At 39.3% G+C, this 16,299-nt stretch overlaps 1 protein-coding gene across 1 annotated transcript in view; it reads left to right on the top strand.

Moving 5' to 3' along the window:
- Nucleotides 1-9,256: 9,256 nt before the first annotated feature.
- mettl24 (methyltransferase like 24) overlaps nt 9,257-16,299 on the top strand; it is a 69,251-nt gene continuing 62,208 nt past the window's right edge. The window contains exon 1 of the mRNA XM_036582299.1: nt 9,257-10,015. Coding sequence (XP_036438192.1) covers nt 9,782-10,015 — 234 coding nt within the window. The 5' untranslated portion in view covers nt 9,257-9,781. The remainder of the gene's footprint in view (nt 10,016-16,299) is intronic.

Raw genomic sequence — 16,299 nt, 5'->3', positions numbered from 1 at the left:
GAGAAAATATTTTTTATGTTAGTTTTTCTTTTTGCTTGGAAATAACATCATATATTATTAGAATAAATGCAAATAAAGATAAATACTGTAGTTGACATCTTCCAGATTTCTCCTGGACACCCATCACACAGATTTGTTAATTCCATCATTAGCACACTTTAACATAATGCAGCGCTGATGAGCCAAAGCATTTGTTGGATGATTACAATCCCATTTTTCAAAAAAGTTGGAACGCTGTACGAAATGTAAATAAAAACAAAATGCAATGATGTGCAAATCATTTAAAGCATTATATTTTATTGAAAACAGTACAAAGACAACATATCAAACGTTGAAACTGAGAAATGTTATTGTTTTTTGAAAAATATTTGCCCATTTTGAATTTGATGCCAACACCACATTCCAAAAAAGTTGGCATGGGGGCAACAAAAGGCTGGTAAAGTTATGTAATGCTAAAAAAAAAAAACAGCTGGTGGTTGTTTGGCGACAGTAACATGATTGGGTATAAAAAAACATCTCAGAGAGGCTGAGACTTTCAGGAGTAAAGATGAGGAGGGGTTCACCACTCTATGAAAGACTGCATGAGCAAATAGTGCAACAATTCAATAATAACGTTTCTCAGCATAAACTAGCAAAGAACTTTTCTTTTCATCATCTACGGTACATAATAACATAAAAGATTCAGAGAATCTGGAGAAATCTTTGTATGGGACAAGGCCAAAAAACAGTATTTGCTGGCCGTGATATTTGGGTCCTCAGGCGGCACTGCTTTAAAAACAGACATAATTCTGTAGTTGAAATCACTACATGGGCTCTGAAACACTTCTGAAAAACATTGTCTGTGAAAACAGTTCGGTCCTGCATCCACAAATGCTAGTTAAAAATCTAAAACACAAAGAAGAAAACATATATAAACAGGATCTAGAAATGCTGTCACCTTCTCTGGGCCCAAGCTCATTTAAAATGGATTGAGGGGAAGTGGAAAAACCCTGTGGTCTGACGAATCAACACTTGAAATTCTTTTTGGAAATCGTGGACACTGCATCCTCTAGGCAGATGACCACTCAGGTTGTTATCAGAGCAAAGTTCAAAAGCCAGTATTTATGATGGTATAGGGGTGCATTAGTGCACATGGCATGGGCGACGTGCACATCTGTGAAGGCACCATTAATGCTGAACGATATATACATGTTTTGGCAATATATGCTGCCATCCAGACGATGTTTTTTCAGATAAGGCCAGCAAGACAATGACAAACCACATTCTGCATGTATTACAACAGCATTGCTCCGTAATAAAAGAGTCCGGGGGCTAACCTGGCCTGCCTGCAGTCCAGATCTGTCACCAATGAAAACATTTTGAGGGTTATGAAATGAAAAATACGACAAATGAGCCCCAGAGCTGTTGAGCAGCTGAAATCCTATATCAAACAAGAAAAAACATTTCACTTTTAAAACTACAGCAGTCGGTTTCCTCAGTTCCCAAAGTGTTGTTAAAAGAAGAGGTGATGAAACACAGTGGTAAACATGCCCCCGTCCCAACTTTTTTGGAACGTGTTTTTGGCATCAAATTCAAAATGGGCATATAATTTTCAAAAAACTGTCTCAGTTTCAACATTTGATATTTTGTCTTTGTAGTATTTTCCTTTAAAAACATGGTTTACATGATTTGCATATCATTGCATTCTATTTTTTTTTACATTCTACACAGCGTCCCAACTTTTTTGGAAATGGGGTTGTAAGTTAACACATCCTCTACGGTGAGCAAACTTAAATATGGAATTCCTCGGTGCACAATTTCTATTTACCAGCTAGAAAAAGTAAAAAAAACAAAACAAAACATAAATATAAAATATACCATAACTTTTGCACAGGCAACATTTTACACTCATATTTTTTTGTTAAAGATTTAAAATTCAACAAATAAACGGTGATTGTGTAGAGGACGTGTTTACCTATTTTCACTTGAAATAAAGACTTTTTTTATATGTCTGTGTATGTATAAATACCACTGACTTTGACCTTCATGCATGAACATTGTCTCTCAAAGACATAAAGACTGCTTTAGCCTCTAGCATATTCTCAACAGTGAGGCTTTAAAAGTTTACTGAACTTTTTAAATGGTGATAGTCATAAATCCAGCAGCTCATATAGTAACTCTGAGAATGCCTTTGATCTCTGGTTGCCGTGGTACAGTTGTCAGCAGTGGCATCATCAGAAGGATTCGGCTTCAAGTCCTTATAGATCCATTTCTCTGGAATGGAGTGGCGGTCAAGGGGTGCGGGGCAGTCCAAGGAAGCCTAGACACCTGCGCCCCTCTTTCAGGGGTGCGATCTAATAGATTGTCGTGTGAATTCACTGAATACGAACCGGACACTGCTTAAAACATCAATCCAAGTAAACAGTTCCCACTCTCTTCCTCCTTCCCCCTTCTCTCTCTTCTCCTTCCCCTCTCCCCCCTTTTTCTTTGTTTCTTTCCTCCCCTCCTCCCTCCCTCCCTTCCCTTCCTCGCTCCCCCTCTCTCCTCCCTCTCTCCCCCTTCCCCTCTCCACCCCCCCCCCCTCCCTCCTTTTATCCCTCTCCTTTCCTCCTTCCCCCTTCTCTCCTCCCTCTCCCCCTTTCCCCCCCCTTTCTTCTTCCTCTCTCTTTCCCTCTTTTTTTTCCCCCTTGTCCCCCTCCCTCCCCTCCCCCTTCCCTCTCTTTTTTTTTTTTTTCTTCTTTTTTTTCCCCTAGAGCAAGAATCATAAAACTCTAGCTCTCTGACAGTTTGACCTCTGGGCTTAACCTGCCTGGTTATCTCCAACCTCTGTGTTACATATTTCGCCTCATCTTGTTGGCCTAAAACTTCAGAAATGTAAAAGTACACATGTGGAGCAAGAGTTCATCCAGGAACTGGGCCTCCAAAAGCCAATGGAAGAATATCACCTTCTGACAACTCATTTTTCACAAAGTAAGGAAAACAACAACTGGGCTGCAGATCAAAGAACCATTTGCAGTTTCAAAATTCTGGATGAAACATTTATCACAAATGCTCAAAGCTGTAGTATTCCTGTTACCAAGTTTTTAATACGACAAGGTCATATTTAATACACTTGTCATATTAAGAATTTATGACATGTAGATTGATTTTACAAAGAGGGCAACAGAAGTAGAATTTGTGTTCAATATTTCAAGTGTTAGGCTCAGCAATCTGTTAATAGTACATACAGTGCTATGAAAACGTATTTGCCCCCACATGATTTCTTCTAATTTAGCATATTTGTCACATTTAAACGTTTCAGATCATCTCACTAATATTGATGTAAGATAGACAACACGAGTAAACACAAAATGCAGCATTAAATGATCATTCCATTTATTAAGGATAAAAACTTTTTCAAAATCTGTATCAACCATGGGAAACAGTAATTGCCCCCTAAACTAAACAACTTCTTGTGCCACCTTTGGCAGTAACAACTACAATCAAACGTTTGCGATGGGTCTTTTACACCGCTATGGAGAAATTTTGGCCCACTTTTCTTTGTAGAATTGTTTTAATTCAGCTACAACTGAGGGTTTTCGAGCATGCTGCCCACTTAAGGTCTTGCCACAGCATATCAATGGGATTTAAGGAAGGACTTTGGCTCGGCCACTCCAAAACCTTAATCTTGTTTCTTTTGAGCAATTCAGAGGTGAACTTGCTTGTGTGCTACGGATCATTGCTCTGCTGCATAACCCAACTGTGCTTGAGCTCCTCCTGGATGAAATGTCGAAGCGATCTTGATGAAATTTTGGTAGGCCAGCCACTCCTGGAAAGGTTCACCACTGTTCCAGGTTTTTGTATTTGTGGATAATGGCTCTCAGCGTTGTTTGCCTTCAGCAATGGCTTTGTAACCCGTTCCAGACTGGTAGACTTTAATAACTTTGTTTTACATCTGTATTTGAATCTCTTTAGAATGTGGCATCATGTGCTGCTTTTTGAGACCTTCTAGCCTGCTTCACATTGCCAGACAAGTTCTAGTAAGCTTCTGTTAAAGGGTGTGGTTAGTGAAACTGAACTCAATAGTCAATTGAATTTGGTTCACTGGTTGATTTAGTAGCTAAGGCAGCAATTATTTTTTCATTTTGTGTTTATTTGCACTGTTAAAAATGAGAGATCAGCTCAACTCAAAATGATACAGTAACTGATTACTTGGCTTTTTTTTTGTTTTTTTGGAAAAAGGGCACAAGAGTTCACACAGCTGAAACTTCTTAGTTGAGTCAAAAGTTCTCTTAGTTCTGTTTTAGTTCTGCATCTCAGTTAGGTAAATAAAAAGAACTTTTTTTATGCTTCTTCAGCCAGGATTCTTCCATCACACAATCCTGCTAGACATTTTTCCTCTTGGGTACACACTTAGGGCAGGCAATGACATTGCTGGGGCTCGAACTCACAATCTCCTGTTGGTGTGATGGCTTAGTTAGTCCACAGCACCACTCAGGAACACATGACGCAACTCAGATTTTGTGGCTACGATTGTTTAATACACTGCAGAAAAGATTTGTTGTTTTGACATTAAAGCATGGCGTAGTCTCATGTGGTACAACTGTCTAATCCCAACATCAGATGGTTGTAAGTTTGAATCCCAGCAACACCATAGCTGTCTATTTCTAGAAGCCCAAGAGGAAAATATGCCAGATAGGACTGTGTGATACAAGGAGTGCCAGCTAATGGGGAAACTGAGTAAAAAAACACAAATTCAGTCTTGTTTATCTAACTGAGATGCAGACCTAGAAACAGTAGCTGGGAGAATTTTTGACTCAACTAAGAAGTTTGAGTAACTTGTAACTTGCATTTTTTAACAACTTTCTGGTAATTATTTGCTGCCCATGAAGTTGCACAGGACTAGCATGCATCATTTTACACATTTATGTGCAAACAACTTCCATACCAACCATCCTAAAGATGTAAGAACAGCTTCTCAGTCCCACATCTATCCGTACAGCCAGTCTCTCACAGTTCCCACTCCATTTAAGTTGAATCTGCCAGAGTTCGGACTATCATGAGGTTCTTCTGATGTCATTGAGTTTATGGAAGGATGTGAAGCCATCCTCACACTTAGACTCATTACTGATCCTGAACTTAAGGGAACACTAGAAGCTGTTGGTAGCAGGCAGCAAAAAAGAATATTTCAAATTCGGCTCAATTCAAGGTGGCATTCATGGATGCTTTCTTACCTACTGATTATTTAACAGAAATTCCAGACCAACAAACACACATACTGCAGGCTCCCACACAAGAGAGAGACTTTACCTGTGACGATCTAGCCTGATGTTTGAAATGACAGCCTGACATAGCAGAGGAGGAGATTGTTAGAAGAACACTCAATGCTTCTAACCCAAGACTGGCAACCCGCCTGAGGGGTGTAGCAGATATAGTGGACCATCTGGGGAAGGTTGGTGCCTTGGTGGAAAAGGACTGGGCAGCCTTGAAGGACTACTAGAGCCAAGCGCTGCAGTCAGCTTGCAGCAGCAAGCTAACAAAAAAACTTCCCCAAAAGCCCAACAAGTCCTCCAAAGGTGACCTGAAGACTTTTCAACCAAAACCAGTTGACCTGGCCCCCAATTGGTTGTTGGTTGCTCCTGTTTCCATCCTGGGAAAGACAGAAGAGGCAGTGGTCAATAGAGGATGTCCCCTCACCCTCATGCAAAACAATCTTTGGTAGATGATTGCCAAGCTAAAACAACAACTTGCCTATCATTTTTGTGTCTGCAGATGGCTAAGAACATTAAGCTCTGGGCACTGTTAGACTTAAAATCAGGTTTCATGACAACCCCAAAGGTTAGTAAGTATTTGCTTTATAATATTTCCTTATCTTCCCATTCCTAAGTGTATTTTTAATCAAATAGGGGCTTGTATGGGACCTCCCCTACCCAGAATCATACCACCAGAAACTGATTCTGACAAATTTGGAGGAAAATGTCATTGAAATTTAACCTTACCAGAAATACAAATGTATACTTAGATTAATTGGCATAAACGAGGATTAACTCTGCAACTGAATTAAAGTGATTAAACAGAGCAAGTTTGGGACAGACAATGTATTACAGTGGCAGAATCTAGTGTAGGTATACATTGTTCTTTAAGAAACCAAAAGTTGTTTCTTTGGTATCTTTAGGCAGTGAAGCAGTAGGTATCTAGTCTGGCTAATGAATATATCATATAAAGCAGGGGTGTCTGAATTGAATCAGGTGTGTTTGGGCAAGAAAATGACCAAGCTGCGCTGGATACTGGCCCTCCAGGACTGGGGCTGGACAACATGGCCATGATACATATGGTATAATCAGGAAAGCAGTGCCATGCACCTTTGAATCTTTCACATTTATTTGTTATGGAAACAGACAACAGGCCTCTGCGGATGTGTTCTGCAGATTTTCCCTCCATGTCCATAATGCAGTGGCCATTCTAGTAACCTCCTTACAGCTACTATCCAACAGGGGGCAGTATTGTGCTATGAATGACATTTTAGTCCATGCATTTCATATAAACATAAACATATACAAAAAAGAGAGTTGGTTAGTTTGCCATTTCCCAACATATTACATTTTACAAAGCTTTAAACAATACACCTCCTCAATACCAAATGAAACAGGTCAAATGAGCAGGCTATATGTTCTTTTTTTAAATCTTTTCCCACATGTGATGCAAAAGTTGAGTAACATTTTCCTTAATGCAGTGTCTTGGGTTTTTACAAATTCATTAATGCACGCTTTGGAGCAATTTCTGACTTATCTTTAGCAAGACAGTTAATGAAGCTTGGCCCAAATGATTGTGAGATTACTATCAGTGTTGCATGAAATATGAAACAAAGTTTAACTGCATAAACTCTGTAATTCCTCACAGCTAACATCAACCAGAGATACTGTGCATAACAGAAGGCAGACAGAAGTGGAGAGAAAAAAGAAGTTTGTCCATTATCACTATCGTTTTGCAACGTTTTGAATTCTGCTATACTATCAGGCATGTCAAACTGGGGAGCTTCTGTTTCAAAGTGCTGAAATATAAACGTTTACCCTCATCTAACACTGAATTCAGTTTAGGAAGGCCTTGCTAATTAGCTGATGAGCTGAATCGGGTGTGTTTAATGAGGCAACATGCTAGTCCGCAGTGTTTTGGTTTGGTCCCTTGAGCAAACATGACATGACTGAAGTGCCTTTGAGTAAGGCACCTAATCCCCAACTGCTCTCCGGGTGCTATGGAGAGGGCTGCCCACTGCTCCAGGCAAGTGTGCTCATGGCCCCCTAGTGTGGGTGCTTCACTGCAAGGATGGGTTAAATGCGGAGGTCAAATTCCTCTGTGTGAAACACAATTGGTCAATGGCTCTGAAACAATTCTTTAGTTTTGCACTGGAGCTACAAGGCCAATGTACTTAGCTCTCTACTGAAAAAACAGCACAGAGCAGCTTGAGGTTTATGATGGTCTTGTGCTGGTCTGATGCAAGTTGAGCTGGTCAGCATACCAGCATCCAAAACACAACTTATCCTGGTTTTGCTTGTGACCTGCCATGCTGGCCTATGCTGGATTTTCTAGCAGGGTTAACAAGTTCAAGTTAGCATCATGCAAATTGCATGCCTACACATCAGATACATAAACTGAGTAGTTAAGTAATCTCAAATAGACTTGCTTTGGTACTTTCTGACCCCTCTCACTACCAAAACCAGCATATATTGTATTTTGGATGCTGGTGTGCTGGTCAGCAGCAATGGAGGTGTGCTGGTACTTTTTTTCTACCGAAGGGCTTAACCCTACAATTATCCCAATACCATCCTGTATTTATCCACATTATACTCGGAAGTCTGTTTAAAACATCTAAAACATGCCATTCCTTCTTGTTCTATGGCTGCTGCCAAGGTTAGAGCTCTTAAGAAACTCAGACTTTCTGAGTGGAAATTTCAAGTTCAGATTTTTTTTTTACTTAGAAGTCTTCATTTCAGGATTCCCACTTGGTCCTGAATGCAGCATCAGCTACTTTAGCCATGTAGCTTAAGTGTAAAAAGGAGCTCCAGAGAAGGTCCAGGTGTGCAGCATTGTCTTCATAGGGTCACTGCTACATTTAGATGGGACATGGTAGAGAGTGATGTGTAGAAACCAGGGGTGAGTATTTTTGGAAGATTTGTGCTTTGCTCAAGTATTATTAAAATTGATTTTAAATTTAATATTTAATATTTTTTTTTGATCAAACAGTTGTGCTCTTGTGCATTTTGAATTAACTGTTTTCATTAAAACACCCAGCTAAATTCATATTGTTGTAAAATTGTATTGCCCACAGTTGTGCTATTTGTCTTTGTGAGAGGATTAGTACCGCCCATTAGTCACAGCACCGCACACCACTGCATTAAACACCACCAGACAAAGAACATTTTCAGTTTATTTGTTAGAACATTTACAGTTCACACTCTGCAAATCATTTTACACATAGTTTCTGAACTTTCACTGAAAGGGGAAAAAAATTGTATTATTAAATCATTAAGATGTAAACAAAGTCAGAGTGGCTTGATGTAAAATGCTCCATTCTAGAGGAACTTACTGAGTCAGAATTGTTTACAGTGGTTGTGATAGGAACCAGACGTCTGAATAGTTTAATGTCTCTAAAAGCTCCCCTTACAGAAAGTTCTTACATGAAATAGTAATGAATATGCCGCCTGATGTCAGGGACATTGTTTTAAAATATTTTGCAATGATCTTTTACCCTAAAGTGTATTTTCAAAACCCATGCAGGATGGAGAGGTATGCTCATGGTGTTCTCAGGCAAAATAGTTCCCACAGAAAACCTATAATTTTTCAGATTTACCACTTTTTTCATTTTCAGCATTACATGTAAGAACCCAGAACACAGGTATAGGTTCACTGGTGGTTTGAATAGCAAATAGAATGGCTGTATTTGTGTTGTAGACTTTGCAACCCCTGGTTACTATCACCACCACTGTCGAATGACTGTTTACATCTCAACGATGAAATTAAATGAAAAACCAGTGGGGTTCCCATTTGAGTACGGTTTCTCTACATTGAAAGGTCCATCTCCTGTGTTGTAGCACCATCTGCTGACCTTGAGTATCGGAGATTTGGTTATAGTCTGCATAGCTTGTATAGTTTTTGCTGAATGTGTTTCAATAGGTTGCAAATCTCACACCACAGTCATGCAGAGAGGCTAAAGGAAATTCCTTCTACCGTCTGCTCTCACACCATAGTCACGCAGAGAGGCTGAAGAAAAATCCTGCTGCCGTCTGGTCTAGTCTGATCTCTCCAGGGCTGCAGATGTTGGGGGAGGTCCCAGAAAGTTGTGTGTGCCTGCGTGTGTCTTTGGGATATCCATGAGGGAGGGAGTTCCCGAAGTTCTGAACCAAGTCTTAAGTTTTTTTTTTAGCTAGTACTTTCAGAGTGTCACTAGCACACATACACACCAGTGTGCACAAGAATGTTTACAGACGGTGGACTTTGTAACCAGAGAACTTGCTGTGCTTTAACTCAGTCTTGTGCGAGCGATGGACAGAAACCCTAAAGAGAAGAGAGGAGTGAAGAGAATGGAATAAGCAGAAGTTAAAGAAGTTAACCAGAGAAAAAGAGAAAATATGGAAATGGAGAACTCATGAATGCAAAGACAACAAAACAACTTTAAAGTTAACCACAGAAAAGGAGAGAAAGACAGTCCAAAGACTTGGAGATGGAGAGAGAAACTCATGAATGCGAAACTTGAGTCCCTGTCTGAGGATAACAGGAAAGAGAGAGAAAGGGCGAGAGACCTCGAGCAGAACAGAGAAACTGCAGCATGCTGAAAGAGAGGGTGAACAGGTGTGTGTTGCTGCGCGTGTGTGTGCTCCTCTGCGTGCTGTGCGTTTGTGCTCACGTCTATGTGGAGTTTAAGGGATCTGATCCGAAGAGCCGAAAGAGCTCAATCCATCTCCAGCAGGACACCAAGCGTCAGGTTTCTAAAGCTGCCAGCAAGTTGAGTTTGAGCGACTGGAAGCCCACGTGTTGCCCACCTGTCCGGCAGCACAGAAAGGTGAGTTTTCGCTGTATTGCAGCATGTTTAGTCACACTACACCCGTCAATTTACATAGACATTTTGTCACTCTTGTAATAAAACCTGGTATCTGTGAAATGATAACTTCATAGAAGGAGGAAAATGTTCTAAAATATATGTTAATGTAACTGGATTTTATTCATTTCTATTGGTCCATTCATCATGAAATGTTCATACAATGTAAAAGGTAGACAGTGGTTTCAGAAGGTGTAAATAAACTTAAAAAAACATTAAATTACATTTGGCAGGCGTTCTTATTTCTATCAAGAGTCACTTAGAAAAGTATTCTCTTGTTCATTTAGAAAGCTTATCTTTAAGCTACACCGTGAAAATGATGTATTAGCATGTGGTAACATCTTAAAGAAACCCTTCAGTCAAACTGAATAATGTGACCATCACTACATCTGTTGTAAGCGTGATTACACACACCCACAGAAGGCCCTTGAGTGAGATTTTCTAGTTTAAAGGCTAGAATAACCTTCTAATAATTTCTCTTGAAGGTGGGAGGAACTTTTGAAAACCTGAAACAGCTTTGGGGTGGATTTTTGTGGGCTGACTGTTTGAATTTTTGTTTTCATTAGCTAGGTGATTGCAGAAAGAAGGCAGATAGCTAATCTTACTGTTAGAAAGCTGAATATCTTATTTAGACTGTGTAGCTAAAGTCTTCAAATCATCATTATAATGGAGAGACTGGATCACACAAACAACAGAAAGGATTTATAAGATGAAGAGGACAACAAGATAACAGCTACCTGGCTATCAAGATACTGTAGTTTGGCCATTTTGTGCTGGACACTACACTGATTACCAGTTGTAATAGCTGTATGGTGTATTAGCATAATGCATGCTGGGTACTGTAGTAAGAGAACAAAAAAAAACAAAAACAAAAACATGAAAATGATACAACATCTCAAATTCTATCAAACCAATTATGCCGCAGTGTTGCACTACGGAATACTGCAGAGTATGACAAACAGGATAATAAACTCTATTTGTAGGCTGGAATGCCACATTAAATCTAGTTAACATTTCTAATGTTCTTCATTATGTCATTGTTGTAAGAATATTAGAAGTATGTTTATCTAGTAAAAGCGCCTTATTCCACTGGCACATATTTTGCTTGTTTCAAGCATTATTTCTTTAAACAAGCAAAATAATCTGCATTATTTCTTGAACCAATCAAAAATAACTTGCAATGGAATAATTTTCGAAGATAAAATTTATTAAACCAAGCAACAAATTCCTAGGAATTTGTTGGATAATATAATATTCTTACAACAACCTTAATAGTAGATATATTGACCAGGGGGAGACGTGTGTGGCTTACAGAAGGCCAATGATTAAATCACTGTCACAAACAAGAGGTGCATCCAGAGATTATACCCAGTACAGCTATATTTCATATTCTGAAGTATTCTGAGTTTATAAACAGAATAACCCTCACTGAAAGGTTCTGTAGATGGCTTGTATGGATGCAAAGGGCTTCTCTGTTCGGTGGTAGAAGCTGAGGGTTTTGGGGAGAAGAACAGAAAAAATGGTATCATATGTAATGGGATTATTTTTATATCATGTCTTCTAATCTGTGAAATTTCTATAGGGCTTAAAGTCCCAGAGACCCCAGTCACAGGATGACGAGCAGTATATGTGTGTGTACATGTATGTTTTTTCTGAACTAATTAGCTGATCACTTTTTATGTGAACAAAGTCAATAGCAGAGTCTCCGAATCCCAGGGGACTGATTGCAATGGATTCAACACACACACCCACAGTTTTATATAGTATTTTTTACAGTGTCAGGACATGGGATCCATTATGGATCACAGTTCAAAGTCAAAGTTGAAAACACCTTTGGGAGTTTGACTAAAATCTTTTTGCTTTGAGTGAAACTATACCTTGATTATGTTTTATTACGTCTTTATATTAATCATCTAAGGTCTCAATACTTTTTAAATTTGTTTTTTTTTATTGTGGGACTGCAGTTTGAACTAACTCTGTAGTACTGTCCATATATATCCCAAATGAATAATATACCTAATATGTAATAAGAAGCTTTCTAAGCCTAACCCTAAACCTCAGCACCCAAAATAAATGGTTTTGCCCTTTCACAGAAATTGAAAAGTGGTTTCTTACAGCTCAAAGCAAACTGAAGCACCTAATTATGTTAGTGGTTCATCTCTATTTTAGCGATTAGCTTTTAGCAACTGTTGAATACGCTGATTGAGGATGGTGTGTTATGGTGTCAGTGACCCTTATTCATTAAAGTTGCATACATCAAAACTGATCATAAAATGAGCACATGCAAATTTCACCACATCAGTTTCATCTTTGCAGTATCTTTATAATTAAACTCAAATCTGGTAGGAGTGTGCTTCAATTTGAGCATAACAGTTTAACAACTAATAGAAAAAATGCCTGATTTGCAGTTAATGATTTTCAGTATCATCTATAATAACAATAATAGGAATGAAAATACAAAATGACAATGATGCTAATAATGCATCATAATTTTAACACTATGAAATTTGGTCAGTAGGTAGAGGAGTGCACTCACTGCTCGACCTCAAACTCTGCCTACAACCACAGCCATTGGCTTACATGCTACTGAATGCTGCCATTTTATTTGCTCCCTTCTGACACATTAGGGTGTGCTTCATGTAAATGATATGTAAATGAAGTACTGGTTGATTACTCTTGATTTCAGGCACTGAAGCTGATACATCATTTGTGCTGCATTTGTTTCCACATTGTACAAAAGTTTCATGAATGAAACTCGCAGCAAAAGTAAAAATAGTTTGAGATATTCTAACACTATGTAAAACTACTAAAATTTCATTATCATGAGTGAAAATAAATATAACCAAAAAGCTAGATTAGCCATATTAGCTGGAGATGTTGACGTAGCTTGCTAACAATAAACTAGTTAGCAAAAAGCAAAAATGCTAGGGGGCGTGCCTTGTTGTGGTGGTCCATAGGGCCACTGTAGACGATTTCCACAACCACCATTTCCAGTGAACGACATGCACTCTCAAATGCAGGCAGCTTTTGAGGGGGGACATGAAAACTGTTCCACTGAAATCGGTTATGAGCAGGACCAATTTTAAAGCATGAACTGCTTTCAGGGTAACGTTGATCAGCAGCAGTGAAATGCTAACACAAAAGTCCTTCCCCTCCATATGATAGAGTTCATTCCTTCATCCCCTTTTTTCCTCTTTGCCCCATTTTTCCTCTTTCTCATCAGCTGAGAAGCCAATAAAACTGAGGCAAAGTTGTTTTACTTTGAGTTTAACCCAACAACGAGAACTTCCAGCAGAAAAAGGGCCTATTTTGGAGCATTTCTGTTGGTCCAATCATTATGAAAATATATATATTTTTTTTTGGACAGCAACAATATGGTATTTAAATGTACGTATACAAAAGCACTGTATAAAGTTTGGAATGTTTGTTTGTCCTAATAATGTAGGTTAGCCCTGCTTTTCTCTTTTCTCTCGTTTTCCTGCAAAACCAGGACGTTTCCTGAAAATGTGTGAAAGTGCACACATGCTCACTGTAGAGCTCAAGCATTCTTATGACACATTCACACACACACACACACACAAGTTCAATGCTCTCTTTCTTCTCTTATCCCATTTATCCTTCTCTCCTCAATCCTTCTTGCTCATGAAGAGAAGCACTTGCTTCCTGTGCTAGCCGGGTAGGCCTGTCCTAAGTCCGGGCAAGCAAACAAAAGAGCATTGACACACTGTTCTGATTAAAACGTTTGAGTTCCACACCCACAGAGATACACGGCCTCGGGCCTTGACCTTCCATCAGAGTGGGCACTCAGGCCAGTGACTCTAAACCCTGCTCAAGACTATCCTCTTAGCCTCTGCACACACCTACACACACATTCCTGTCTCTCTTTCTGCTCTCTGTTACTCTCTCTCACTCTCTCTCTTACACACATACACACAGGCAGTCACAGGCATTCAAACACTCTTTTGTTCTCTCGCTCTTGACAGAACACGAGAGTCAGTTTCCATTATCACTGAATGTTCTATCGCTCCTTTTTCTCTTTCCAGCAAAATTTTCATCCAAGCCAGCTAGCAATGTCTTGCAAAGCGTGAAAGGCCCTCATTTTGTTCCCAGTCTTGCACATAAACATCAACAAAAGGCCCATGGAGAACAAGGGCTATAATCAATATTACATGCAGCATATGCCTGTTCCCTCTTTTTCTCCAGACATTTGTCATTGAACCCCACATGGGCTCAGCTCTGCATATTCATCACTGAAACTGAGAAGATGTGTCATATTCAGCCTGCATTATTGATAAAGCATTGCTAAAAGTCTGTTCATACAGACCTAAGATCATTTAAGAATATGTCTGGTTGGGGAGGGTGGTCCTATACCAAAAATCAGTACATTTCTTTTCTGCAAAACAACTGTGAATTGTAAATCGTAACTCAGTTTTCTATCTGAGCTAGCTAAACGTTTCACTCATTTATAGGTGTAGGGTAGTGGTAGGTGGAGGTGAAACATGATATTACTGGTTTATAGTATCTTTTTATCTTATTATCTTATCTACATCACTGAGCTACAAGATACAACCAAGAACACACCAGCGAGCTTAGCAATAGCACCATGATCTATGAAAGAAGACTAGTTTCATTCATAAAGACTCCCCTACACCGTTGTACAGATGAAGACCACTCTTCAAAATGTAAGCTCAGTGTTTCAATCAATGCCATTAGAGAACAATACTTTATCCCTAAACTGCTATCTTGAAAACTGTCCTACTAATCACAGCTAGCAATAAATGTTTATAGCCAAACAAATCTAGCTATCTAGCTACTTAGCTAATTATCATTATTGTACATGATCTACATGTATTAATAGCTAAATATTGGAAGAACAGTTGTCCTTCATTATGGAGGCAAGATTTACATGATTAAGCCAAGATGAACTATATAGCTAAATGTATGTTGACACCTGATCGCACTGCTATGAGCTTATTGGACATCCCAATCCATAACCACAGGCATTAATATGTAGTTGCGTACCCTTTTGCAGCTGTAATAGCCTGCACTTGTGTGGGAAGGCTTTCCACAAGATTTTGGAGTGTGATTGTGGGAATTTGTACCCATTCAATCAAAAGAGCATTTGTGAGGTCAAGTACTGAGAAAAAGGCCTGGTTTGCAATCGGCATTTCAATTCATCCCAAACTTGTTCAGTGGGGCTGAGGTCAGAGCTCTGGGCAGGCCACTGGAGCTCCTCCACACCAAACTCATCAAACCATGTCTTTATGGACCTCGCTTTGTGCACAGGGTAACAGTCATGCTGAAACAGAGAAGAGCCTTCACCAACTGTTGCCACAGAGTTGGAGGCATATAATTGTCTAAAATGTCTTTGTATGTTGTAACATTACAACTACTTTTCACTGGAACTAAGGGTCCGAGCTCAAGTCCTGAAAAACAGCGTCAGAACATTATCCCTCCTACACCAAACTGTCTGAGCTGCTGTTGCTCCTAAATGCTTACCTTTCTCAATAATAGCACTTACAGTTGGTCGGGGCAGATCTAGCAGGACAGAAATTTCACGAACTGACTTGTGGCAAAGGTGGCATCCTTTCGACAGTGCCACGTGTAAAGTCACTGTGCTCTTCAGCACGACCCATTCTCCTGCCAATGTTTGTCTATGGAGATTGCATGGCTCTGTGCTTAATTTTATATACCTATAGCAATGGATGTCGCTGAAACACTTAAACTCAAAACTTAGGAGTGTCCACATACTTTTGGTCATATAGTATGTTTCACTTACTGAAGACAAGAATGCATCATATTTCAAGAGTTACCATAGACTGTGTATATCATTTTTACAGTGCAAAAAGTAATGATATTTACTACTGTAGTTTTGCTATCCAGTGTCGACCAGAGGACAATGGATTTTTGAGTCTTGCTTCTTCTCAGAGTTTCTTTCTCATGTTCCTCAAGCAAGTTTTTCCTGACAATTTCTCCCCCAGCAATGCTGATCAGGGGTCATAGCCTGAACCTGGACTTTCTGTTGTAAAAAGCATTACACAAATACATTTGAATTGAAAACTAAATTTAACAAACATCAACAGTGTTCTACATGAGGAGACTACAGTCTGTGTTCTGCAACGTTGTCTGTCATAAGACATAAGTTCATACAGTCATCGTTTATGCTTTAGTGCCTCTCCAAGTATGTAATGTGTCAACAGTCAAAATTAATCTTTGTTGCCATTTAAAGACAACATGATTTAAAAAGG

This window comes from Colossoma macropomum, unplaced genomic scaffold (assembly GCF_904425465.1).
Source record: "Colossoma macropomum unplaced genomic scaffold, Colossoma_macropomum, whole genome shotgun sequence".
Taxonomy (NCBI): Eukaryota; Metazoa; Chordata; class Actinopteri; order Characiformes; family Serrasalmidae; genus Colossoma; species Colossoma macropomum.
Note: the sequence above shows the minus strand (reverse complement) of the source record. Positions and strands in the feature narration are given on the sequence as shown.